The sequence below is a fragment of the Capra hircus genome, chromosome 10, assembly GCF_001704415.2.
Source record: "Capra hircus breed San Clemente chromosome 10, ASM170441v1, whole genome shotgun sequence".
In the NCBI taxonomy this organism is placed as follows: Eukaryota; Metazoa; Chordata; class Mammalia; order Artiodactyla; family Bovidae; genus Capra; species Capra hircus.
Window position 1 is genome coordinate 65553307 of NC_030817.1, and position 26611 is coordinate 65579917.

A 26611-nucleotide genomic window follows, 5' to 3' on the forward strand; every position below is an offset into this window, starting at 1 on the left:
CTCTGGGGCTGCCCTCTTGTTACTCCTGGGCTCCTGGCTGCTTGCCTGCCCTTTCTTTGGTATCCTGACACCCCAGATCTGGAAGGGATGCTTCACCTGCAGGTTCTGGAGCCCTGCCAGAAGTTTCTGGAGAAGAGAGTTGACTCAGCCTCCAGAGGAAGAGGAGAAGATGCTGGGCTGAGGGAGTGACCTGGAGGTGGGGCCCAGGCTCCCTATAGAATCATTGCTCCTCAAGGCTGGCAGGTTCACAGTCAGTCCCATCCCACAGGAGCAGTTGCTGCCAGCCAGCCAGGGAACTGGCATCTTGGCTGGGCCTGGAGTGGAGCCAAAGGGTCAGCATGGAGAGACTGACACCGAGGGGACCACCTGGCCATCCTCACCAGGTAATAATGCCACCGAGCCTATTGGCATTACTCAGGGAAGGGCTTGGAGCCAGGGTGCATCTAAAGAGTTTGACACAGCTGAAACCAAGCTGATTCTGGTCTCTGGGGAGGGGCTGGGTCCCAGACCTGGCATCTCTGCCTAGGCAGAGACTGGAGGAGGAAGGCAGAAGGTGAGGGAATCTGTGTTTAGGGATAATAGGTGGGTGGGATGGGTGAAGGACCAGGCAGCAGCCCCTTAGAGCCCCACCCCTTCCTTCCTCCAAAGGCTCACACACAACATCAGAGAACACATTGGCTGTGTGTCACAGAAGGAGACCCCACCAGGTCCGCAGCCTACTACTGCAGGCAGTGGGCTTCCTGGATCCGGCCAGAACCCAGGAACCACCTGTGCATCTCAGGAGATATGCTGACTCAAATCCCCACCCTGCCAGGCCCGAGAGCTATGAGGCTGCAACCAGGTCAAAGAGGCCTACAAACTGCTTGCTCTCACCCCACTAGGTGCTTTCTTTCAGCCCAGATTCCTCGATCTTTGCTACAGACCCAGGCCAGAAGGACTAGCGCCTCAGGTCTCCCTTGCTGCCCCAGAAAGTGGCCATGAAGGATGCCAAGCTCACTGTCCAGGGGCATTTATCTCATTCAAGAGCTGGCCAGGCTTCTGGAGCTTGGCCCTGAGATCCAGGCCTGAGTTGCAGCTAGGTAAGCAGCTCTAGCCTGATGCTCCTGAAGATTTGTTTGGAGCAGGCCAGGCACCAGGGACTCCTGGAAAAGACAGAGGGGGACCCTTTCATTGCAGGACACCTGCTATCCCAGCCCATGTCAGCCTGAGATCTGGAGGACCCTTCCCAAGGCAGACATTAGTGGAAATGCCCTAATGTGGGCTAAGGGGGACTCATGGCTGCAGGAGCAGGAAGGTGGAGGGGCTGGGCTCCAATAGGACCCTGAGCCCCAGGGCCCAGCAGTGGAGGTGTCTGAAGCATCCCCTTTTCCTCCTCATCTCCCTGAAGAAGGCTGGACATCCTTCTCTTCCACCCTTGCATTCTCTGGGCACAGCCCAGGGGGCAAAACTGGCTCAGAGGCCTTGGGAGCCTGATTCTACCAACACACCTGGGAAGCGTTTTATTTGACGGTCCTGGGACTGGCTGAATCCCCAAGGCCTTCAAGTTGGCTCCAGGGGCAGGCAAGCCTCAGCGGCTGCCCCACCCCACCTCTTACCTGGTGGAAGGGGAAACTGGAGCCTGCCTTGGCAGCAGAAGTGTGGCCGGGGTATCCAGGACTTGCTCTGGGATGGGTCAATTGTGTGGTTCGGGAGCATCATCTCAGCCTGATTCAGAAGGTTAAGGAAGCTGTGCCTGCAGCTCCCACTCCCGGTCTCTCCAGCCTCCCATAGGCAGGTTACTGGCTGCTGGCAGGGAGAAAAGGCAGCCTGCTCATTTGTCTCTCCCAGCTGAAGACCTCATTGTCATAGGTCCTCTGGACCCTGGTCTGGGAACTCCAGCGCCCCTCAATCTCCCTTGATCAGGGCCAGCACTGAGCCGTGGAGGAGGCCCTGGGGTCACCGTGCAGGGGGAGAGAGGGTGTCTAAGACTCTCAATAAGGAGGCACTCCCAGGATGCTACAGGAAGCTGGGCCACGGCCCTACAGGAGACCCTCCAGAAAGGTCCATTGTCAGTCTTGAGTGAACAAAGTAGTCCAGGAGGGAGGGTCTTTCAACAGGGAAGGTGAAGCCCCAGAACACTTGGGAGAAAAGACTTCTATTAGTTAACATGTTAGTTGGCTCAATAACCCTATTTGTCTAAAACAAATCTATGAAATTCTAACGTTTAGATATCCACAGGGCAGAGGGGGAAATCTGCGTGGTTTTACAAAAATGTAAAGTCCTAAGAACCTTCTTACGGATTGTGAGCTCTGGCCTTGAAGGCCTGGGTTTGACTCCTAACTATGTCACTTGCTTACCAGGGGCTTCCCCGGTAGCTTGGTCAGTAAAGAAACTGCCTGCAGTGCAGGAGACCGATGTTCAATCCCTGGGTCATGAAGGTCCCCTGGAGAAGGAAATGGCAACCCACTCCAGTATTCTTGCCTAGAGAACCCCACGGACAGAGGAGCCTGGTAGGCTACCTACAGTCCATGGGGTCGCAAGAGTCAGACACAACTTAGTGACAAAATCACCATGTCACTTACTATCTCTGTGACCTAGGGCAAGTCAACCTTGCTGAGTCTCAGTACTCTCATCTGTGAAATGAGAGAGCTATCTTACAAACTGTCAGGAGAATAAACTGAGTTTGAATATGTAGTATGCTTAGTATAGCACCTAGAAACATAAACATAACAAGTACTTAATAAATATTAATAGTAATAAGAACAATTGTCTAGAAACTGCTTACTTTTTTGCTAAGCATTCTACAGGCATTAACACATTCAGCCTGAAAGCACTGTGTCAGGTTGATACTGTTATTAGTCCCACTACAATGAGGAAACAGAGGCAGCGGGACGTTTAGCGACTCGTCCTGGGTCACACAGCGAGTAAGCAGTTTAGATTCAGACAATCGAGCTGGACACCTGCCTTGATCACTCTGTTCTCCTACCCTAGCAATGACCAGTCACTGTAGTGACTGTTTCAGCCCATCCTCCAGATGCTGTATTAGTGACACTCAGAGGCGGAGAGAATGGAGTTTCGCCCTAGAAAAGAGATCCTCCGGGGAATGGTGGGCTTTCTGAGGTTGAGAGGCTCTCAGTGACCAGAGGGGAAAATGGGCAGCAACATCCAAATTGGGCAGGGTGGCTGGCTGGAAAGCAAGCAATTGGGATGCTTCTTAGTAGCCCCAAGTGGCTTTAGAGCAGCCCACAGGCTGTGGCCCTGAGAATCGGGGGGCCTGGGGCTGCCTCTGCCTCTCCCCAGCATGGAGTGGGCATTGGAGCACAAATCCTCACAGGAACCAAGGTCTCAGCCTGCACCTTCTCTGCAGTGGATGGTGATGGAATTGGTGTGCGGAGGAAGCGGAGTCAGGTGTCTAAAAAGTCACTAAATCCCTGTCAATTACAACCTCTGGCTTACAGCCTGTGGATGTCACTGCTGCCACTAATCCCCAAGAAGGGAGAAACCAGTCTACCTTGCTGGGAGGGTCTTGTGTATTCTGTCAGAGAGCTGACTAGGGTGACAAACACATTCAGCCAGAAGCCACAGGACAGGGAGAACTGAGGACCCAGGGGCACAAGCCTGATTGACTTTGCTGTGGCCAATTATCCTTTAAGCCTCTCTGTGGGGCATGGAAAGTCTGTCCTGTGGACGCTGAGCCAGCCCTGGGCTGGGAGCACCCACACAGGACAGAGATGACTCCCGGCAGGAGCCAAGACTTTCGGATCACATGCGCAGAAGAGGGACTGGCGGCGGGAGGGGGCAGCACAGGAAAGAGCTTTGGTTTCATCACAGCGCTGTCTCCTGACCCTGCAAGCACAGGGTCACCTCTGCCTCAGATGGCAGGGTCTTATCATAAGAAACGTGTGCAGGGTGCCCAGGAAAACCTACCCAGTGGGGCCTCGGGAAGAGCAGAGACCCAGTGGCCCCCTAGATGCCAGCAGTGCCAAGGACCTCAGCGGTAGGGGTTTGAGGATACCTGCCCCCCACCCCTCCAAAAGGGCCCTGTCCCTGGGCAGCACTCAGCCACGCCCCACCGGCCCTCTGCTTTTCTTCCTGCCACCTACTTCTGCTCATCTTCTTGGCCCCTCGGAGCTTCTGCCCTTTCAGTTTCTTTTCCGATCTCACTGGGCTTGTATGTGGGCTGATATGGCCTCACCATCATCTTAACTGGAACAGGAACTGGCAACCCACTCCAGTATTCTTGTCTGGAGAATTTCATGAACAAAGGAGCCTGGCGGGCTAAGGTCCACGGGGTCACAAACAGTCAGACACGACTGAGCGACTAACATACGTCGTCTTAATACATTTTGCCCCCTGCACACGGTAACAGCCTGATGCTCTTGGAATTCCCCAATTCACACCCAAGAAAGGGTTTGTACCTGAGGCCATGAGGGAGCACTGGGCCCCTGGGGCTCAGCCTCCTGGAGTCACATGCCCACTTCCTTTCCAGAGGGCTGGGGGGACACTGGGCAGCCGGGTCACATGCTTCACCAAGGGGCTGCCCTCCTGGGAGCTCTGGGGGTGGCTGACCCCAAACTGACATGTCTAGTAAGGTGGGCATCCCCTGGCCCTTTGTTTCCTGCATTCTTCCGTATACTGTTCAATCCTGCCCCTGAAGGGAAGGGTTCCCACAAATTCTACCTGCTTTGAGGTCTGCCATTCTCTGACAGCCACAGCCCCAAGGGCAGTGGTAGGCAAAGGCTGTTTGGCCCCGCAATGCCTGGCAGCATCAGTAAGCATCTCAGGTAGTGATCAGTGGGGCTCGTGCCTGAGCAGGAGGGACTCGGTGGTCTGTTTCTCTCCAGAGGGAGGCCTCTACCTGCTGGCGGCTCACCGTGAAGGTCCTGGAGGCACGGGGCCTGGGCTGGGCTGACCTCTGTGAGTAACTGTGAACTGGGCTCCTAGGGAGGTGGGGTTGACCGGGTCCTAAGAGAAAGGCCCAGGCAAGTGCCTAGGGGCTGGGCTGGGCTGGGCTGCCCAGAGTGGCTGCAGGGATCTTGGGAGGAACCTGGAGAGTGATGTGAGGAATTCTCTCTCACAATGGCTACCTTGATGTTGGCAGTGAGCGAGGCAGACCCCTATGTGATCCTACAGCTGCCAACCGCACCTGGAACGAAGTTTAAGACCAAAACAGTTACCAACTCCAGTCATCCTGTGTGGAACGAGACCTTCACTTTCCTGATCCAGGGGGAGGTCAAGGTGAAGGTCAGAGTATCCCTGGCCACCCATCTGAGGACAGGTTGTACCACACACACAAATGTTTTGGGGTGGAGCACACCTTTCTGTTGGAGAAGGAAATGGCAGTCCTCTCCAGTACTCTTGCCTGGAAAATCCCATGGACAGAGGAGCCTGGTGGGCTGCAGTCCATGGGGTCGCAAAGAGTCGGACACGACTGAGCGACTTCACTTTCACTTTTACACCTTTCTGTGGGGCTTAGGCAGAGACCTGGGGAATGGGGTGTCTGTGTGCTCCAGCCAGGATGTACTGTATGCGAGAGGATATGTGAACAGCAAGGTGATGGTCCTCCCAAAGCCAGTCTATGGAGTGGAGGCATAAGAGCCCTCCTGACTGGGTTGTTTGAGGTTAAATGAGATCACGTATGGAAGACTCCCAGTAAGTGCCTGGGACCTACCATGCCTTGCTGCTACTGCTAAGTTGCTTCAGTTGTGTCTGACTCTGTGCAACCCCATAGACGGCAGCCCACCAGGCTCCCCCGTCCCTGGGATTCTCCAGGCAAGAACACTGGAGTGGGTTGCCATTTCCTTCTCCAATGCATGAAAGTGAAAAGTGAAAGTGAAGTCGTGTCTGACTCTTAGCGACCCCATAGACGGCAGCCCACCAGGCTCCCCCATCCATGGGATTTTCCAGGCAAGAGTACTGGAGTGGGGTGCCATTGCCTTGGGAACCAGCAAAGCAGGCACGGAACTGAGATGGGGGAAACTCTTTGAAAGAATTTAATTTCTTATAAAAACAAAAATTAACAGGGGTAAGTTAAGAACTTTGCTGATTTCCTTTAACCACTTTCAGGCTTTACCTTTATTTTTATTTTGAAGGAAAAAGCATGGAGGCATAATAATCTTTTCTTGCCCTCAGTGTCAAGTAAGGGCTCAGCAGTTGTGAGCCACACTATGAGTTAATACTGTGCTAAGCTGCTGTTCTCGGGTCCCTAGAACATTCTGGAGCTGACCCTCTATGATGAGGACACAGTCACGCAGGATGACGCCCGGTTCAAGGTTCTCTATGATGTCTCTGAAGTCCTCCCTGGCAGGCTGCTCCGGAAGACCTTCTCCCTGTGCGCCCAGGTGGGTGGGGGTCCCTACCGGCCCCACCTCTCAGCTCCAGGCTGAGGAGTTTGCGTAGTTTCTCCTGTCTATTGAGATGCTGCCAGGCCCTTCCCAGAGATTTTCTCATTTTAATAGGAAAGGAGAGGCTTAACTTGACTATTATCAGCTGAATCACTTAATCAAGGATTCTAATCTTCTACAGGGAAGGAAGGTTTGGGATGATGTGAAAATTTCCTCATGTGCCACAAACACAGCTGGGTGTGCCCAGCTCTTCAGGGGGTGTGGGCTCATCACTCCTGCTCACTGCTCTGACCCTCCCAAGGCCTGCGTGATGGTCTGTGCTCTTTTTGCAGCAGGCCAAGCCAGGAGGCATGGAAAGCAGAGTTCTGGGGTTGGTCCCCCTTGAGAGGAAGATGAAATGAACCCTTGGCATCTTCAAGCCTCTTTAGGCTTGTGTCCCTTGTCTTCCCCTTCAGCCTTGCCAGCTGTGGGTAGCCTGGGCAGGTAGCCCATTTTTCCCTAAGACTTGATTTCCTCATCTGTTAAATGGGAGCTGTTGTAACACCGTGCCTCCCTTAGAGGCAGCTTGAAATGATGAGACGACACACGTAAAGGAGCTGTGCCAACTCTAAAGACACGTGATCATGTTGGCAACTGGTTCATCTTTAATTCCAGGGACCGGAGGAGCTGGACGTGGAGTTCCTGATTGAGAAAATGTGAGTGCTACCACCCAGCCCAGGGAGTGTCTCAGGACAAGGCTCTCCTGAGGTTAATGCCCTTGATCCAGATCTTCCCACTGGTCTTTCCAGTCTGGATGTGCTGGTCCTCATCTCCCACCCTGCCAGTCAGGGGGGGGGGACCTTATTAGAGAAATGAAATGAGGAAGGCGGTATTTTCTCTGCCCCACTCTCCTCCTCCCTCCCCGCCTTTTGCTCTTCAGAAGCATCTCCCCACACCCCGAAGAATCATATCCAGGACGCAGAGAACCCTCCTTGTCACTCAAGGAGGCCCCATCTGGGTGCAGCCCGAGATGGGAGGGGAATGTCAGTGCAGGAAGCATTGGCCTTTGCAAGGCCGCACTCCAGATGGTTTGATTTTTCCAGGTCAGACCGCCCGGAAAACCTCATCACCAACAATGTGCTTGTGGTAACCACCTTCCCCACACCTGTGTGGGAACAGGAAGCAAGGAGGCTGAGGGAGGGACCCCAGAACAGACACCAGGGTAGAGGTGTAGGGTAGGGGTTGGAGGTGGCCAGAGGGGGGAGGGGAGGACAGGACTTTGCAGTAAGACTGCCTGGCCTTCCTGCTAGGTGGTCACCTGGGGCTGCAGGGCTCGGAGGGGCCTAAAGGGCAGTTGGAGAGAGGGGAGGCCGAGGCTCTGCTGAGAGGAGTTCTGAGGGAGCTTTCGGGGAATTTTAGGCTGATGGTGTTTAGTCATGTGTAATGAGTTCACAGTTAGCCCTGAAGGTGGCGAGGAAGACTAGCAGGCCAGGCCAGGGACTCAGGCTGTGAAAATTCAGGTAACAAGCCTCAGAGGGCTTTTCCAGGGTGGCGTGCTTCCAAACTGGGAGCCGTGAAATAGAGTCAGGGGTCAACCAGCTCCTCTCCAGGACAGTGGAGGGTCCTAGTCAGCTCTCCTAAAACACGTAAACTCACAGAGCTGCAGCGGACAGGAATGGGTGGTGAGCGATGATTAGAAACTTTCTACTCAAAGCAAAGCTCCCAACAGGCAATACAGCCCTGACCTGGGAGCCAGGCCAGGCCCTGCCTGTGGTGAGTCAGGCCACTGGAGTTCAGAACTGAAGTGGGCACCCACCCTCAGGGTCCTACGAGTGTCTGTTTGATGGGCTGGTATTACTTTTTCAAATACCCTGTAAAGAGCCACATCTGAGGCAGCTGTCCTTCATCTGAGGTGATGGAGCCCAGTGACACACTGTCAACGTAGCAGTTCTACAAGAGAGGCCAGTGGGCTGTGGGCTCCAGCTGGCAGGCGTAACAGAGAGAACGCAGCAGACTCCCTTGGCAAGGCAGTCAACTGGAGGACAGTCAGGAGATGTTTCAGTGGCTAAAATGTTAAGGCTTTGTTTCTCTGACCCACTCCATCATCCTGTGGACTGGCAGGTTGCATAATACTATTTGGGAGCAGTTATAATAGAATGCCTCCTCCAGGTTGAGTCTGCAGAGAAAGAGAAGAAAGAACTGGGCCTGAGGGCTAGGGGGGCTTTCAGAGATGTCAGAAGTCTGGCAAATGTAGGAGGCTCGGTGGAGATGGGGCTTTCCTGGCTGCTCTGGGACCAGAGGTAGGGTGAGAGGTCTCTGCATCCGGTTCCACTTCTGGTTCTGGATGCAGTGGATTTGGGATAGTGGGGCTCAGGGGGTGAGGTTGAGGGGACCTCAGCTTCCCCTGCAGAGTCCCCTGTCCACAATGTGGTCTGCCCCAGGCCCGAGAGCTGTCACGCCTGGATGTCCATGTCGTCAGCACGGCTGTGGCTGCAGGTGAGATCTGCTCAGGACAAGGTCTGGCCTCCGCCTGGAGTGTGGGGGGTGGATGGGGGTGGCTGGGGAACCTGCACAGCAGGAGGTTGCACACACAGCACAAGGGCAACGGAGCTCCTCTGGGCGTTAGAGTCCCCCCTGAACTAGGGGAAGGCATGTCACAGGAGGTGGGAGTCCCACGGGGATTGTGGGCAGCGCTCTTTCCAGAATGCTGCTTGCCATGGTGCAGCCACTCAGCCTCCCCATGTCTGGGGCAGTACTGCTGGTTTCCTGGATCCTAGCTGGGGTTCTGGGTTTTTGTTTCCTTGTGCTTGTCTGTCCTCTCTCTCCCTAGATCAGGATGAGCTGGAGCTGGTGCTGAAGGGCTCGTATGAGGACACGCAGACATCTGCCCTGGGCACAGCCTCTGCCTTCTGCTTCCACTACATGGCAGCCCAAGAGGCCGAGCTGAGTGGGTGCCTGAGGGTAGGTCTTGGCTCTGGAGCTACCTGCCAACCCCAGCCTTGGGCCAGCTCCAGCTGCTGCAGGCCTCTCTCTGGCCATCCCCCGGACAAGGTCAGGCCCCTGTGGCCTTATCAGCCTCCCCTAGTTAGGCACTATGCCCTTGGCACACAAGGAGGATGGCCAAGGACCTCGGTTGGGCATGGGGGCTATGCCATGTCAATCTTTGTTTAAAGTCTTTAACGGCTCCTCTGACAATGCTCTTAGAATAAAATCCCACGTCTGTGTCCACAGGCCCGGCATAACCTGGCCCCTACACACCTCTGCAGACTCGTTTTCTTCCACGTGTCCCTCATTCATGATGCTCCAGCCATGTTTGTCTCTTCTTGCTTTTCCAGCACCCCAAGTGCTTTCCCTGTCCCCCCGTGTCTCTTTCCAAGGCTGCCCACTCCTCTTCTCCCTCGTCTACTTCCCCCTCCTCCTGCTCTTTCAGATCTCAGCTCAAATGGCACCTCTCCGGAGGCCCTCCTTGATCCTCCCGTCTTAAGTGGACTTCACACAGCCCTCTGGTTTCTCTGTCACAGCACACTGCTTACTTCCTTTACGATACTTAGCAACATAAGTTTGTTACCTGTTCCTTGGTAGATTCGTGTGTATGATTCAGTTAGAATAATAAATAACTCTTAGCCATTGATATACTAAAAAAGATAAGCTATTGTAATTATTATGAATTGAATAATAATTGAAGTATGGTTGGTTTACAATATTGTGCTAGTTTCAGGTATATAGCAAAATAATTCAGTTAGCTGTTATTTGTGTAATTATTACAATTACAATAATTATAAATATTGTAATTATCTTTTTATTATCGGAGGGGGGCTTATATCTGTCTGGATCACTGTCTAGATACACAGTAAGGATTTGTTGAGTAAATGAATGAATGAACAAAGTTTTCTTCCAGAGCTCTATAAGCAGTGGCTGGAACTCAGGCAGCTCAGCTGGGCACCTCACTGTGCCCCTGAGGTCCTTGGCCATGGGGAAGGAGGTGACCATTGACGTGCCTGCTACAAACGTAAGTGGCCTCAGCTAGATGGGAAGTGTCAGTAAGAACAAAGATGGGGGAGCCAAAGCCCCCAGGAGATACCCACACTCCCCTCAGGGTCTAGGACAATCTGAGTAGGGCTTCTTGCTCTGATTTCAGGCCTCAGGAGTGAAGCTGCATCTCAAGGCTGAGAGCTGGTAAGGGCCATTCATATACATGGAAGACCGGGGTAGTCACAGGAGTCGGGGAGAGTGGTATAAAGAATAGTCTTGGGAGCAGGGAGTTTATTCGGCAGTCATTGTGGGCTTCACCAACCAGTGGCTGAGCTATGCAGGTGCCCCCTGACCCTTGACTCCTATACCACCCCAGCCCTGAGGAGCTGGCTGTACACCTGGGCTTCGATCTGTGTGTGGAGGAAAGAGCCTTCCTGAGCAGGAGGAAGCAGGTGGTGGCCAAGGCCCTGAAGCAGGCCCTGCAGCTGGATGGAGAGCTGCAGGAAGATGAGGTCTGTGGGGGTAGAGGGACGTGGGAACAGACACCTTGCACTGGCCCTAAGGGACTTCCTGACTGCTGTGCCCTCTCCAGATACTTGAGTCACAGAGACTGGGGGATGGGCATGTGGGGGAGAGATATTGGGCATGGGGAAGTTCTGTTTGGGACATTCTCTTTGAGGACCTGTCCAGGTCTGAGAGCTATTACTTGCTGGGGAGAAGCAGGTGCTGGCTCTAATTCTGAACCCTTTAGGCCCTGCCCACTAGGTCCCATCCCTGGGGGCAGGGGGCCACTCCACCTCTGTTCTTGTTAAGCCAATCTGTGTCTGTGTACAACCCAGGTCCCTGTCATAGGCATCATGGCCACAGGAGGAGGCGCCCGGGCCATGACCTCTCTCTACGGCCACCTGTTGGCCCTACAGAAGCTAGGCCTTCTGGACTGTGTGACCTACTTCAGTGGCATCTCAGGCTCTACATGGTGAGGGCCCTGGGGACTTGGAAGAGCAGAGATGATCAGGCTCCAGGGGAAAATGAAGAGGACATCAATGGGACCCTTTTGTGGGGAAGCCAAGCGGTATGGGCTGATGAGTGCCAAATGGCTTTCTCAAAAGGGAGGAAATAGACAATCAGAGGTCCTGCCATGAGTAAGGCATGGGAGGACATCCGTTCCATGCTACTGAATAGGCGTAGGTTGGCTGATCTGGAAAGAGCTGGCTTTGAGTTTCTGCAACACTACTTACTGACTAAGTGACTCTGAGCAACTTATTTCCTCTGATTCTTAGTTGACTCAAATCCAAAATGGGGATAATAATAGCACAAACACCATAGGATTAGAGTGGGACAGCCCAAGTATCTGACACATATCAGGAACTCCGCATTGGTAGCTCTTTTTTCTTTACTGGTTGTTACTTCATTTTATCCTCACAACACTCTCTGCAGTAGTCTCCCTTATTGTCCCTATTGTTGTTCAGTGGGTCAGTCATGTCCGACTATTTGGACCCCATGGACTGCAGCACGCCAGGCTCCCTGTCCTTCACCATTTCCCGGAGTTTGCTCAAACTCATGTCCATTGAGTCCGTGATGCCATCCAACCATCCCATCCTCTGTCATCTCCTCCTCCTCCTGCCTTCAATCGTTCCCAACATCAGGGTCTTTTCTAATGAGTCAGCTCTTCAAATCAGGTGGCCAAAGTATTGGAACTTCATCTTCAGCATCAGTCCTTCCAATGAATATTCAGGGTTGATTTCCTTTAGGACTGACTGGTTTGATCTCCTTGCTGTCCAAGGGACTCTCAAGAGTCTATTCAAGCACCACATTTCGAAGGCATCAATTCTTCAGCACTCAGCCATTTTTTATCATCCAGCTCTCACAACCCTATAGTATAGATGATAAAATGTAGGTCACAAGATGTTCTTTTACCTAAAGGTAGCATTGCCTCCTGATACCCCACTCTGCCTGTGATGAAGTGAGACTTCTCACTGTTGGAGATTCATTCCTTTGAGTCTTATTGAAATGTGATTTTAAGGAGTAAAAGATGAGTAAACTCCTCAGAGGAGTTTAGGTGACAGCTGTTGACAAGCAGTGTCTTAAAGGGCTTCAGGACAGACATATAAAGAAAGGAGTAGGGCCTATAACTGTGTTGTACAATACAGTAGCTACATGTGGTTGCTGATCACATGAAATGTGGCTAGTCCAAATTGAGATGTGTTATAAAATGTGCAGTGAGTTTTGAAAACCAGTTAAAAAAATATAAATTTATATTAATTTAAGTATTGATTACATGCTGTAATGATAATGTTTAGATACTGAATTAAATGAAATATACTGTTAAAATTAATTTTTTCAGGTCTCTTTTTACTTTTTAAAAAGGTAGTCACTAGGAAAATGTAAATTACATATGTGGCTCACACTCTCTATTGGACAGTGCCAACCAAGGAGAGAAAACCCTGAGATAGCTCCCAGACAGGCAGGGTTTGGCGGCAGGAACCACATGTTGGGAGAAGTCAGAGAATGGAAATTGGAGTTGCAGCAACCATGCTGAGCCTTGGTCTCCTGCTGTAATGCTCCTTTGTTTTCTCAGGACAATGGCCCATCTGTATGGGGACCCTGAGTGGTCGCAGAAGGACCTCAAGGGACCCATCAGTCATGTCCGGGAGCACCTGGCCAAGAGTAAGCTGGAGGCCTTCTCTCCTGAGTGCCTGGCCAGCTACCACCGGGAGCTGGAGCAGCGGGCTGAGCAGGGCCACACCACGACTTTTGTGGACCTGTGGGGTCTGGTGCTGGAGTTCATGCTGCACGGTCAGGTAGGGCACCTGTGCATGTGAGGTGGAGGGTGTGTGCACTGGTGGGGCGGGGGCAGCCCTACAGCTAGCTGAGGCCCATGTGCCTTTCCTGTTGGAAAAGAAAGGCCAGTACATTGTTAAAGGATATGGGAATATCCAGACCTCTGTACCTCAGTGTCTGCCAACTCTGGAATGCTGACTTTTTGAGTCAGGTTAGTCTTCAATTAATTACCATTAAACAGAAATTTCTGGATCTCCCAAGAGCTCGGGACCAGTTAGTGCCAAAGTCAGTTAAGCATTGTGATTGAGTCAGTGAGATTTTTGGAACAGCTGTTTATTTATACTGTAACATGAAATGTGTTCTTCTTCACTTCATGGTAGTGTTAAAAGCACTCACTGTGGGGCCAGATTTCCTGGATTCTAGTTCTAGGGCTTCTTACTAGCTATGTGTCCTTAGGCAAGTTGTCCTCTCTGTACCTCAGTTTTCTCATATGTACAATGAGAATAGTACTTGCTCTGAGCACTGTTGGTGCCTTGGCATAGGGTAAGCATTCAGTTCAGTTCAGTTCAATCGCTCAGTCGTGTCCGACTCCTTGCGACCCCATGAATTGTAGCATGCCAGGCCGTAAGCATTAAGTGTCAGCAAATCTATTTCTTTACTGTGATCCTAACACCAGTAAGACAAAACTGAGCATGTAAAAAATTTTTATACCTTGCTTCTTTAAAAAAAGAAAAAAAAAAAGCTTAGTCAACTTCTGGATCTTACATTAACTGATACAATGATTACAATCAGGATTCTTTTTTTTTTTTTTTTTTCACAAAAAAATTGTGAAGTTGTTTTTTGTTGTTTTACCCCTTATAGTTTCTCTTAAAGCTTTTGAAATGACTAAAACACAAAAAGTATTTTAAAATGTGTAACAAAAAAGTACTATCAAATATACTAGCAGAGGAAAGATTCTTACCTTTCTTGTCTTTGGATATCAAGCATTTGACCAAAAATGATTATCATGTAAACGACCAAAAAGTGAATTTGTTTTCAATTTTTTCTTTAAATTTTGTTCTTGTTGGCAAGCAAAATGCTATTTGGAAATTACCAACCATTCTTATTTTTTATTAGTTAAAAATATTTATTATAAAATCCTAATAAGTGTTTTTTATAATAATTTTCAGACCTAAGAAAATACATAAACCATAAAGAATAATATAAGGAATATGCAGGATCTCACTAATCAGCCTAAGACATGAAATGTTACAGAAAAAGCCAAAGCTCCCTGTGGACCCCCCCTCCAGCCCCATTTCCCTCCCACCCCCAGATTTAACCACCATCCTGAATTTATTATCACATACATACCTGTAACCTATATACTTTATATTATACATAACATGTATCTCACAAACCTTTATATTTTCTTAGATCTACCTTTATTACATATACTTTTATTAAAATATATACATCCTTAAGGAAAATGCAATATTAATTGCACAATGGTTTTATACAAGTCTCCTTGTACCCATGTGTTCAAAATTCTCTAAGCCTTGAAAATACGTACCCAGTAGTGGAAGTGTTAGGCCACTGGGTAGTGTATCTTCAACTTTCCTAAGCTGTTGCCAAATTGTTCTCCAAAAGGGTTGTGTTAATTCACACTCTCACTACCAGTGTATTATAGTTTCTTTTTCTCTACATGATCCTCACACTTTTAAATGTTTGTCCATTTTATGGGCATGAAAGGATATTTTATTGTAGCTTTCCATTTCTTTGATTTTTAATGAGGAAACATTTTCAAGTATATTTGTCATTGGAGCTTGCTCTTGCATTGATTATCTACTCAAATCCTTTTCTATTCAATGCACCTTTTAAATATTCAGTTCAGTTCAGTCGCTCAGTCGTGTCCGACTCTGCGACCCCATGAATCGCAGCATGCCAGGCCTCCCTGTCCATCACCATCTCCCGGAGTTCACTCAGACTCACATCCATCGAGTCGGTGATGCCATCCAGCTATCTCATCTTCTGTCGTCCCCTTCTCCTCCTGCCCCCAATCCCTCCCAGCATCAGAGTCTTTTCCAATGAGTCAACTCTTCGCATGAGGTGGCCAAAGTACTGGAGTTTCAGCTTTAGCATCATTCCTTTCAAAGAAATCCCGGGGCTGATCTCCTTCAGAATGGACTGGTTGGATCTCCTTGCAGTCCAAGGGACTCTCAAGAGTCTTCTCCAATACCACAGTTCAAATGCATCGATTCTTTGGTGCTCAGCCTTCTTCACAGTCCAACTCTCACATCCATACATGACCACAGGAAAAACCATAGCCTTGACTAGACAGACCTTAGTCGGCAAAGTAATGTCTCTGCTTTTGAATGTACCATCTAGGTTGGTCATAACTTTTCTTCCAAGGAGTAAGCGTCTTTTAATTTCATGGCTGCAGTCACCATCTGCAGTGATTTTGGAGCCCCAAAAAATGAAGTCTGACACTGTTTCCCCATCTATTTCCCATGAAGTGATGGGACCGGATGCCATGATCTTCGTTTCCTGAATGCTGAGGTTTAAGCTAGTTTTTTCACTCTCCTCTTTCACGTTCATCAAGAGGCTTTTTAGTTCCTCTTCACTTTCTGCCATAAGGGTGGTGTCATCTGCATATCTAAGGTTATTGATATTTCTCCCGGCAATCTTGATTCCAGCTTGTGTTTCTTCCAGTCCAGCGTTTCTCATGATGTACTCTGCATATAAGTTAAATAAGCAGGGTGACAATATACAGCCTTGATGTACTCCTTTTCCTATTTGGAACCAGTCTGTTGTTCCATGTCTGGTTCTAACTTATTTCCTGACCTGCATACAGGTTTCTCAAGAGGCAGATTAGGTGGTCTGGTATTCCCATCTCTTTCAGAATTTTCCACAGTTTATTGTGATCCACACAGTCAAAGGCTTTGGTATAGTCACTGAAGCAGAAATAGATGTGTTTCTGGAACTCTCTTGCTTTTTCCATGATCCAGCGGATGTTGGCAATTTGATCTCTGGTCCCTCTGCCTTTTCTAAAACCAGCTTGAACATCAGGAAGTTCATGGTTCACGTATTGCTGAAGCCTGGCTTGGAGAATTTTGAGCATTACTTTACTAGTGTGTGAGATGAGTGCAATTGTGCAGTAGTTTGAGCATTCTTTTGCATTCCCTTTCTTTGGGATTGGAATGAAAACTGACCTTTTCCAGTCCTATGGCCACTGCTGAGTTTTCCAAATTGGCTGGCATATTGAGTGCAGCACTTTCACAGCATCATCTTTCAGGATTTGAAAGAGCTCAACTGAAATTCCATCACCTCCACTAGCTTTGTTCATAGTGATGCTTTTTAAGGCCCACTTGACTTCACATTCCAAGATGTCTGGCTCTAGATGAGTGATCACATCATCATGATTATCTGGGTCGTGAAGATCTTTTTTGTACAGTTCTTCCATGTATTCTTGCCACCTCTTCTTAATATCTTCTGCTTCTGTTAGGTCCATATCATTTCTGTCCTTTATTGAGCCCATCTTTGCATGAAATGTTCCCTTGGTATCTCTAATTTTCTTAAAGAGATCTCTAGTCTTTCCCATTCCATTGTTTTCCTCTATTTCTTTGCATTGATCCCTGAAGAAGGCTTTCTTATCTCTTCTTGCTATTCTTTGAACTCTGCATTCAGATGCTTATATCTTTCCTTTTCTCCTTTGCTTTTCGCCTCTCTTCTTTTCACAGCTATTTGTAAGGCCTCCCCAGACAGCCATTTTGCTTTTTGGCATTTCTTTTCCATGGGGATGGTCTTGATTCCTATCTCCTGTACAATGTCACGAACCTCATTCCATAGTTCATCAGGCACTCTATCTATCAGATCTAGGCCCTTAAATCTATTTCTCACTTCCACTGTATAATTATAAGGGATTTGATTTAGGTCGTACCTGAATTGTCTAGCGGTTTTCCCTATTTTCTTCAATTTGAGTCTGAATTTGGTAATAAGGAGTTCATGATCTGAGTCACAGTCAGCTCCTGGTCTTGTTTTTGTTGACTGTATAGAGCTTTTCCATCTTTGGCTGCAAAGAATATATAATCAATCTGATTTCGGTGTTGACCATCTGGTGATGTCCATGTGTAGAGTCTTCTCTTGTGTTGTTGGAAGAGAGTGTTTGCTATGACCAGTGCATTTTCTTGGCAAAATGCTATTAGTCTTTGCTCTGCTTCATTCCACATTCCAAGGCCAAATTTACCTGTTACGCCAGGTGTTTCTTGACTTCCTACTTTTGCATTCCAGTCCCCTATAATAAAAGGACTTCTTTTTGGGGTGTTAGTTCTAAAAGGTCTTGTAGGTCTTCATAAAACCGTTCAACTTCTGTTTCTTCAGCGTTACTGGTTGGGGGATAGACTTGGATAACTGTGATATTGAATGGTTTGCCTTGGAGACGAACAGAGATCATTCTGTCATTTTTGAGATTGCATCCAAGTACTGCATTTTGGACTCTTTTGTTGACCATGGTGGCTACTCCATTTCTTCTGAGGGATTCCTGCCCGCAGTAGTAGATATAATGGTCATCTGAGTGAAATTCACCCATTCCAGTCCATTTTAGTTCGCTGATTCCTAGAATGTCGATGTTCACCCTTGCCATCTCTTGTTTGACTAATTCCAATAATATCTTATTTTAAATATTATATTATAGGAATTCCTTATAAATCCAGGATATTAATCATTATCCATTCTAATAGACTTAGATGCATAGTTTCAATATAGTCCAATGTATCATTCTTTTCCTTTATGGTTTGTACTTTTAGAGCTTCCTTAAGAAATCTTTTCCTCCCCTAAAGTTATGAAATATCTTTCTGTATATTCTTACATGAGTTTTGTATCTTTCTTTTTCACAGTTAGGGCTTTAGTCTACCCAGAATTTATCTTCAGGTATTATGTGAGTAGGAATTCAATTTTCTTTTTTTCCACATAGATAGCAGACTCCCCCAATATCACTTATTATCCCCACTGATCTACATCTTACTTCTGTCCTGTATCACCATGAATCTACAGTAGCTCATACATCTGTGAGGCTTTTCCTGAGCACATTATTCCATTCTAATGGGACTCAGTCTTGATCCCGGTGCCAATCCTGCACTGGTTTAGTAACTATCTTTGTGATAAATCTCAGTTTCTGATTGGGCAAATTTATCCCCACCTTGGATCTCAGAATTATCTTGGCTACTTTTGGTGCCTTGCCTTTCTACATACATAATAGAATCAGCCAGCCCAGTCTCATAATTTATATTGTTGGGATTTTTGTTGAAATGGCATAGAATTTATAAAATTAACATAGTTACTTGAAACATTTTTATTTTATTACTATATCCTATGTATTCTTTGGCTCTACTGTTTAAGTTCATGTTTGGTTTTGAGGGTACAGTGTTTTATTAACTGACTTTTCTGCCTGGTGTCAACAATTAATTACTATAGGTAGGGAAAGCTTGTTTTAACAGCTTACTTTTTGAGGTATTAGAAAGTGCAGTTTGATTCTAGGCTGTTAAGAAGACATATTTAATTACCATTTGATCCTCCAGAAATGACTTAATGCATGGTTTTATGTAGTTTGTAGTCATTTTTAAAAAGACAAACGTAATTAGTGCTGGTGACGGAATGAAACACCAACACTGCAGAGTGGTTTGAATCTTTTTACTTTAACTCCTTGCTTCTTACAGCTGCTTTATTTTATATCCCTTGCACAACAATCTACAGGGCAAGTTGCCAAGCACTATGATTCAGAGACTATACAGTGCACAGGCCCAGGGCAAGATAACCTTTACCTTAACTTATTTACTGCAGCTAAGACTTTGTTTTGGGGAACTTCCTTATCTACTTAGAATCCGTTTTGTCCCCAGGTCTGTTCCTTTTGAGGAATCAGAGAAACATCCTTGTGTGCAAGAAATGTTCTTTTCCCATGGGAACAAACAGGATTCTTAGCTGAACATCTCATTTGCGAGAATGTTCAGCCTTGGTTGAGAGTCTCGTTTGCAAGCACTTCTCAACCTTCCTTATACCTTGTTCCCTAAAAATTAGTCTTTTTATTATTGCTCACAAGAATAAAAATCCTTGTGGTATTATTGAATGACAGTGCATCCCTTTGAATGAGCACCTGTGCAGTTTTAAAAATTTTTTCCCAATATGAATGCTTTTCGAATATTTTTTTTCCTTAGTCATCATGCTTTATCTCTTAAAGCTCACCTTGATTGTGTGCTTTTTAAAATAATTCTTTTTTATGATTTTATTTGTATTTTTATTTGTGACTGTGCTGGGTCTTCATTGCTTTGTGCAGGCTTTCTCCAGGTGTGGCGAGGGGGCCTTCTTTTCGTTGCAGTGCACGGGCTTCTCATTGCAGTGGCTTCTCTTGTTGCAGAGCGCATGCTCCAGGTGTGCGGGCTTCAGTAGTTGGGGTACACAGGTTCAGTAATTGCGGCCCTAGAGCTCATGGGCTTCCGTCAGAGGGCTGTGAGGATAGGGAAGCATATGGGGTGTGCTGAGGCTTTGTCATCGGTGCAAGAGCAGGACTCCTTGTTGATTGGGCTGAGCTAGATACACACCTGTCTGATCATCAGAATCACCTGGGAAGATTTACAAAAGCCAAATTCCTAAGTGGCTTCTGCTGATTCTCAGAAGAGACCCAGTAATCCCTATGTCTCACACATTCTGGTAAATCTGATGATAGAGGTAGATACAGCGGGGCAGGAACCTCTTAGGTGTAGCTGCTGAGGACAACCTTCAGCCCTACAGCTCTGACAGCCTGAGATGGTGTGTTCGTGGTGCATGTACCAATCCATAAGAAACAGCCCAGGGCTTGTGCTGGCAGGATCCTTCCCCAGGTGGGGCTCCAGGCAGCCACCACCAATACACTTGCTGAGGCTCGAGATGAGTCATATTTGCATCTCGGTCTGGGATAGAAGGAGACCCTTCTGTTCCGCTAGAATTCAGTGAGTCTCATTGGAGGCCTCCCCAACAGGCAAGCCACAATCCTTGCCAGAGTTCTGTTGGAGAGAAAAGTAGAAGCAGAAGGCAAGGATAAGGAGTGGGGTACAGCTTATACTGTGCAAAACAGGGACAGAGGAGATGAGGGGAGGTGAGGATGTCAGGAGTGTGTTTGGGAGGGGCTAAAAGTTGAACTGGGTCCAGGTTTACCTAGAAGGGACAGCCCCTGGCAAAGCTAACAATGCACACTGAAGGGGGATTCCTGAGTCCTTTGCAGAAAGCTCTGTGTGTGTGGGTGTGTAGGTGTGTGTGGGTGGGTGTGTGTGTGTGTGTGAGAGAGAAAGACAGAGGATCCATGGCCCCTCCACCCTCTAACTCATAAGGATGGGCCACTGGCACCATAGGATGCAGGGATGGCTGTCACTGTTGACACTGTGGTCCCTGTGATTGGCACGCTGCAGATATGCAGCTCACAACCTGCAAGGCCCTACATGGCAACCCTGCATGTGGGGCAGGAGTGGGAATTGCATCACGTGCCCACCCATGTCACCCAAACCCCCAGGCTCTTCCCCTCAGCCTGTACCCCCACCCTGTCACCAGGGTGCTCCCAACCTCACTTTGGCCCTCATGCCTGCATCCCAGGTGGTGGATCAGAAGCTGTCAGGACAGAGAGCTGCGCTGGAGCGGGGCCAGAACCCTCTGCCCCTCTACTTGAGCCTCAGTGTCAAAGTGAACAATCTGCAGACCCTGGACTTCAAGGGTACCGTTCTCAGTCCTGTCCATTGTGTCCTTCAACACACACACACAGGCTCATGATGCACAGATGGTCCACCTGCAAGGACGGTGGTGCGGATGGGCTGATGGGCCAGGCGGCAGGGCTTTCTGTATGGGGCAAGGGCTGTGGTGGCTGAGGATGTAGACAAAGGCTGAGCGGGGGAGGGGGTCAGCGCAAAAGTCAGTCGGGCCGGCAGGAGGCTGAGGCCTGCTGGGGGGCTGTGTCTTTGGCCCTTGTCAGATCTGCCCCTCCTCCCAAGCTCACTGTCCTCTCATTCCTGCCTCTCGCTCCTGCCCCCTCAGAGTGGGTCGAGTTCTCCCCCTACGAGGTCGGGTTCCTGAAGTATGGAGCCTTTGTCCCTCCTGAGCTCTTCGGCTCTGAGTTCTTCATGGGGCGGCTGATGAAGAGGCTCCCTGAGTCCCGGATCTGCTTTCTGGAAGGTGAGGGTTTGTCACTCTGAAGACCCTGGACATCCCTTGGCCAGGCCTGTCTGATCGTAACCCCTGTACCCAGTTCTGGGCAGAGCCCCTAGTGAGGGCGGATATTGGGTTGTGGGGAAGGGCCTTGTGGGGGCAGCCTGCTCCCCACTCCTTCTCCAACCATACCCAAGGGGCGGGGACTACTGGGGGTGCAGTGTGCTGAGGCTGACTCTCTTGGGGGTTTGGCCTGCAGGTATCTGGAGCAACATTTTCTCCCTGAACTTGCTGGACGCCTGGTACGACCTCACCAGCTCTGGTGACACCTGGAGGCAGCACATCCGGGACAAGATCAGGGACCTGGGTAAGGAGCCTGGAGTGAGGCTGCTTCCCCTTCTGATGGTGCAGGGTCGGGATGGGAGCACAATCAGGATCAGGCAGGGCCAGGCATTTCCAAGCCTGTCACTGGACCAACATCTATTTCTCTGGGCTCAGAGGTGCCCCCTGCCTCCTCGGGGACCTCCTCATGGCCAGAGGCCTTGTGGATGCAGCCCGGAACAGCACTGGCCCAGACTTTTAAAGGCTTCTTGACGAGCCGACCACTCTACCAGCACAGCTCCAACTTCCTCCGGGGCCTCCAGATGCATAAGGACTACTGTGCCCAGAAAGACTTCACCACCTGGGCAGGTAAGGGCCAGTGCCATGTGTCTCCAGGTAACAAGATTTGGCTCCCAGGTGGAGATGGACCATGGCTGGGGCTACCAGGGGTCTTGGGGGTCCCAGCATCCACTTCTGGGGCATGGCTTGGAAAAGGTCTTGCCAAAGGCTCAGATGACATGCGTTCAGGGACTGACACAGAGGTAAGAAGGGGATGTGGAGGCAAATGCAGGATGAAGCAGGGGAGTGGCTGGTCTGTGTCGGAGTGGCTGCTCCTGACTATTGCTGCCTCCCCCCTCAGACTGCCGGCCAGACTCCTCTCCCAACCAGCTGACCCCGCAGGAGCCCCAGCTCTGCCTGGTGGATGCAGGCTACTTCATCAACACCAGCTGTCCCGCCATGTTCCGGCCAGGCCGCAGGCTGGACCTCATAATCTCCTTCGACTACTCTCTATCCTCGCCCTTTGAGGTACTGCTGGTTGTCCCATGGGGACCCCAGACCCTCTGCCCAGCCAGGCCACACTCCAGGGGAGAGCAGAGGGCCACTGACCCAGACTCTCTATGTTGCCAAGGAGAGGGGAGGGGTGACAGGCTCTGACTCCCAGGCTCCTGCCAGGGTGGAAAAGGGCTTGGGGCCCTGGGCTCCCAGGAATGGTAGACAGAGGGTGGGGGTGGGAGGAAGCTCATCATGCCCGCCCCCAATAGGAAGCGCTAGACAGAGGTGAGAGGAAAGCCTGGCCTGTCCACATCCATCCCCCTGGGTCCTCCCCGGGACTCTGTGGAAGGCGACGGGGGTGGGGGGGGCGTCGGCGGGGGGAAGGGCAGGGGGCAGGAAGAGCAGGGAGGAGGGGGCAGGGGCAGGTAAGGCTGAGAGACAGAAGTCTTACAGAGGCTTACTTGAGGCTCTGAGAGTGAATAAGCCAGAACAGCAATCCCAAATGGGGATGGGGGTGCTCGGACGGTACCCCACCTAAATATTCTAGCCAAACAATACTGCAGACCGCCTGGCTCCTTTGCCTCCATCCGAGGCACCACTTAGCTTGACTGGGTCACGAGGAGGACAAAACCAGGTTGCCCTAAGCAGTCTGTTTGGGCTGGAGCTGTACTAGCAGTTTCTAGAGTGCTGACATAGGATGACCTGGAAGTAGTCGGTGCTGTCTCTGGGTACCACTGCCCCACCAGGTGCTGCAGCAGACAGAGCTGGACTTCCGGGCCCGGGGGCTGCCGTTCCCCCGCGTGGAGCCCAGCCCCGAGGACCGACGCCAGCCCCGGGAGTGCCATCTCTTCTCAGACCCCGCCTGCCCCGACGCCCCTGTCCTGCTGCACTTCCCACTGGTCAACGCCTCCTTCAAGGACCACTCAGCCCCCGGTGAGGCAGCCCCACCCCGCTTACTAACAGCCTGGCAATCTGCTCCTCGCAGGCACTGACCTGGGCTCTCCTGTGCCCCTGTGGCCAGCAGAGGGAGGAGAGTCTTAAGCTTGTCCAACCCAGTGTGGGACATGGCAGAACCCTGGCCTGTGGCGCATGCCCAGATCCCTGCAGAGTCACTGGCTGCGCTTCCTTTGTCATGACCCCAGGCTCAGTTGGCCTCCGCTACCCTGATGCCACTCACTATACCTGGGCTCTGCTCCCTAGTCTGTGGGCCGGGTGGGAGGGGTGGGAGCAGAATGTGGGAATCCCCACACTGTCACCTCCCCAACTGCTACCAGTGGAAGGATTTTCTAATGGCCCCCCAGGTTGGACAGCTAGGAAAGAGAGACCTCAGTCCCTTCTCTCTTAGATTCCCCTAAGCCTGTCTAGGATCACAGCTGGCCTCTCTATCATTCTACTGCAGCCCTTTCTGGGGTCCTTTCTGAGGGAACTGAGCCTCTACTCCAGGGTGCCTGAAATCTGAACTCTAATCACATTCCCTCCAACCCTTGCCTCCCACCAAATGGTCAGAGTTTTATGACCTTTTGATGTGAAAGTCAAATTCTGCATTTGTACATGTTTTTGGCTTTCTATTAACAGTTCCCGCCATAATTCTGAAGCTTCCAGCTTTACTCTTTTTAAAAAATGTTTTTTATTTATTTAGCTGTGCCAGGTCTTAGCTGTGGGTTGTGGAATCTAGTTCTCTGGCCAGGGATCAAACCCATGCCCCCAGCATTAGGAGCAAGGAATCTTAGCCACTGGAAGCCCAGGAAATCCCCCAGCTTTACTCTTTTCATTTTGTTTTTTATAGTTTTTATCTACTTTTGACTGTGCTGGGTCTTTGATGCCGCATAGGCTTTTCTCTGGCTGTGGCCAACAGGGGCTGCCACTCTCTAGCTGCAGTGCTTGGGCCTCTCATTGCAGTGGTGTCTTTTGTTCTGAAGCATGGGCCTTTCAGTGGTTGTGGTGCATGGGCTTAGTTACTCAAAAGCATGTGGAATCTTCCCTGACCAGGAATCGAACCTATGTCCACTGCATTAGCAGGCAGATTCTTTTCCACCGAGCCAGGAGGGAAGCCCCAGCTTTACTCTTAATGTGCTCAGTCCATAGCTTGGAATTCTCTTTCTTTCTCAGCAAAGACTGTTTCTTGCAAAGCAAACACCCTTTGGTTTTCAGATGTTTGTTTCCATCATGAATTCTAAGAAACCATTCACTAACCTAATGGACTTTGTTTTTCTGCTGCTTTCACCTTATCCCTGAGGCTGAGGTGGGTATCAGGGGGTGGAAGACATGCAAGGCTGTGAGGAAGTGTGGGAAGCAGGGCACGCTTCATATCTCAAAATGGCATCCTGCCACTCACAGAGTTCTGGGCAGAGGACACAGGGCTGGGAGGAAAGCATGGAGCCCCTTCAGTGGGGAGCAGCTCAGCCCTGTGCCCAGCCTCCAGGAACAGTCCTGCCAGCTGTGGAGGCCCCAGTCCCTGTCCTTAACCCCCTCCCACCCCTGGGCAGGTGTCCGGCGTGGCCCTGCAGAACTCTCGGCTGGCCAGATAGATCTCACTGGGGTCACCTCGCCCTATTCCATGTTCAACATGACCTACAAAGAGGAAGACTTTGACCGCCTGGTGCAGCTCAGTGACTACAATGTACGGAGCAGCCAGGACACCATCCTGCAGGCCTTGAGGACCGTTCTGAAGCGCCGGGCCCCAGAGGCCAGGCCTCCAAGGGTGCAGACTTGAGACTTCTCAGGGGCCCCGGGTTTTGAGGGCCTCACTGACCCCTCCAGGGGCCAAGGGCTCAGCCCACCTACAGTGGGCACAGCCCTTGTGGGGCTGAAGTTCCTGGATTCTCTCAGGCCTGCATCCCACCCAGAGTTCTCCCTTACCTTCAGAGCTGGTTTGAGAGGAGCTGAAAGCAAACTCCTCACCAGGCCACTGCGAGGAACAGCTGGTCCAACCAGACATTCACAGGCACTCCTTCTCATGCCTGAACAGCACGGATTTGAAGTGCAAGGTGGAGATGCCAGACCAGGAGTGGGGATGCGCAGGGCATGGGCCCGCCTGAGGGGTGGCTCTGGGTATCAGGAATCACAGTCCATCCTGACAGGCTTCTGTTACTGCCTTCGTTCCTCCTTCTCCTCCTCAGTGTATACTATTTCAAAGCACCATTACTGAGATATGAATCACACGCCATATAATTCATCCGTCTAAAGTACGCATCCAATGGCTTTTACTATATACTGGGCTGGTCAAAAAGTGCATTCAAATTTTCCCATAACATCTTATGGAAAACCCCAAAGAAACATTTTGGCCACCCCAATATTAAGAAACTGCCATCAATTTGAGAGCATTTTCATTAACCCCAAAGAAACCCCTTACCGCTTAATTGTCAACCTCAAACCACCCCTACTCTAGCCCTAGGCGACCCCTAATCTGTTTTCCGTTTCTTTTAGATTTGCTTAAACACTTCATATAAATGGAATCCTACAATATGAATCATACAGTCATACATATGTGGCCTCTCATGTCTGTTTTCTTTCAGCAAAATATTTTCAAGATTTGTCCATGTTGTAGCAGATGTCAGAACTTCATCCCTTTTATGGTTGTATAATACTCCATTGTATAGAAATACCACACTTTATTCATGGGTTGAGGGACATTTGGACTGTTTCTGCTTTTTTGGTTATTATAAATAATGCTGCTATGAACATTCATGTACAATTTTTTTGTGTGGACAGTGTTTTTAATTCTCCTGCATATATACCTAGGAGTGAAGTTGGGTCTTACAGTAATTTTCTGTTTAATCTTTTGAGGAAGCGCCAGACCATTTTCCAAAGCAGCTGCACCATTTTGCAATCCTGTCAGCATTGTATGAGGACTCTGCTTCCTCCACACCTTTGCCAAATCTTGTCATTGTCTGTCTTTTATTTATTATTATAACCATCCTAGTGAGTGTAAAGTAGTATCTTGTATGCATTTTTGTAGTGTCAACGTTAAGAATTTTTTAACGTACTTTTTGGCCTTTTGTATATCTTCTTTAGAGAAATATCTGTTTGGATCTTTTCCCCATTTTAATTGGATTATTTGTCTCTGTTGAATTGGAAAAATTCTTTATGTGTTCTCTCATTTGATGTAGGATTTGCAAGGTTTTTCTCCTAGTCCGTGGGTTGTCTTTTCACTTTCTTGAAGATATCCTCTGAAGCACAGAAGTTTTGGATTTTGGTAATTTCCAGTTTATTTTCTTTTACTGCTTGGGCTTTTGGTGTCATATTTAAAAAGCCATTGCCTAATCCAAGGTCATGGAGATTTACACCTATGTTTTCTTCTAATGGTTTTATAGTTTTTGCTC

At 49.5% G+C, this 26611-nt stretch overlaps 1 protein-coding gene across 1 annotated transcript; it reads left to right on the forward strand.

The window, feature by feature from the left end:
- Positions 268–25161, forward strand: PLA2G4D (phospholipase A2 group IVD). The gene is made up of 20 exons (XM_018054402.1): positions 268–383; positions 4824–4896; positions 5081–5217; positions 6189–6320; positions 6978–7018; positions 7406–7448; positions 8744–8798; positions 9133–9263; positions 10201–10311; positions 10441–10478; positions 10651–10786; positions 11114–11250; positions 12853–13075; positions 20649–20766; positions 21084–21221; positions 21454–21561; positions 21693–21884; positions 22156–22322; positions 23036–23222; positions 24776–25161. Exons 1-20 carry the CDS (start codon positions 339–341, stop codon positions 25000–25002), a joined length of 2439 nt encoding a protein of 812 aa, XP_017909891.1. The 5' UTR covers positions 268–338; the 3' UTR covers positions 25003–25161.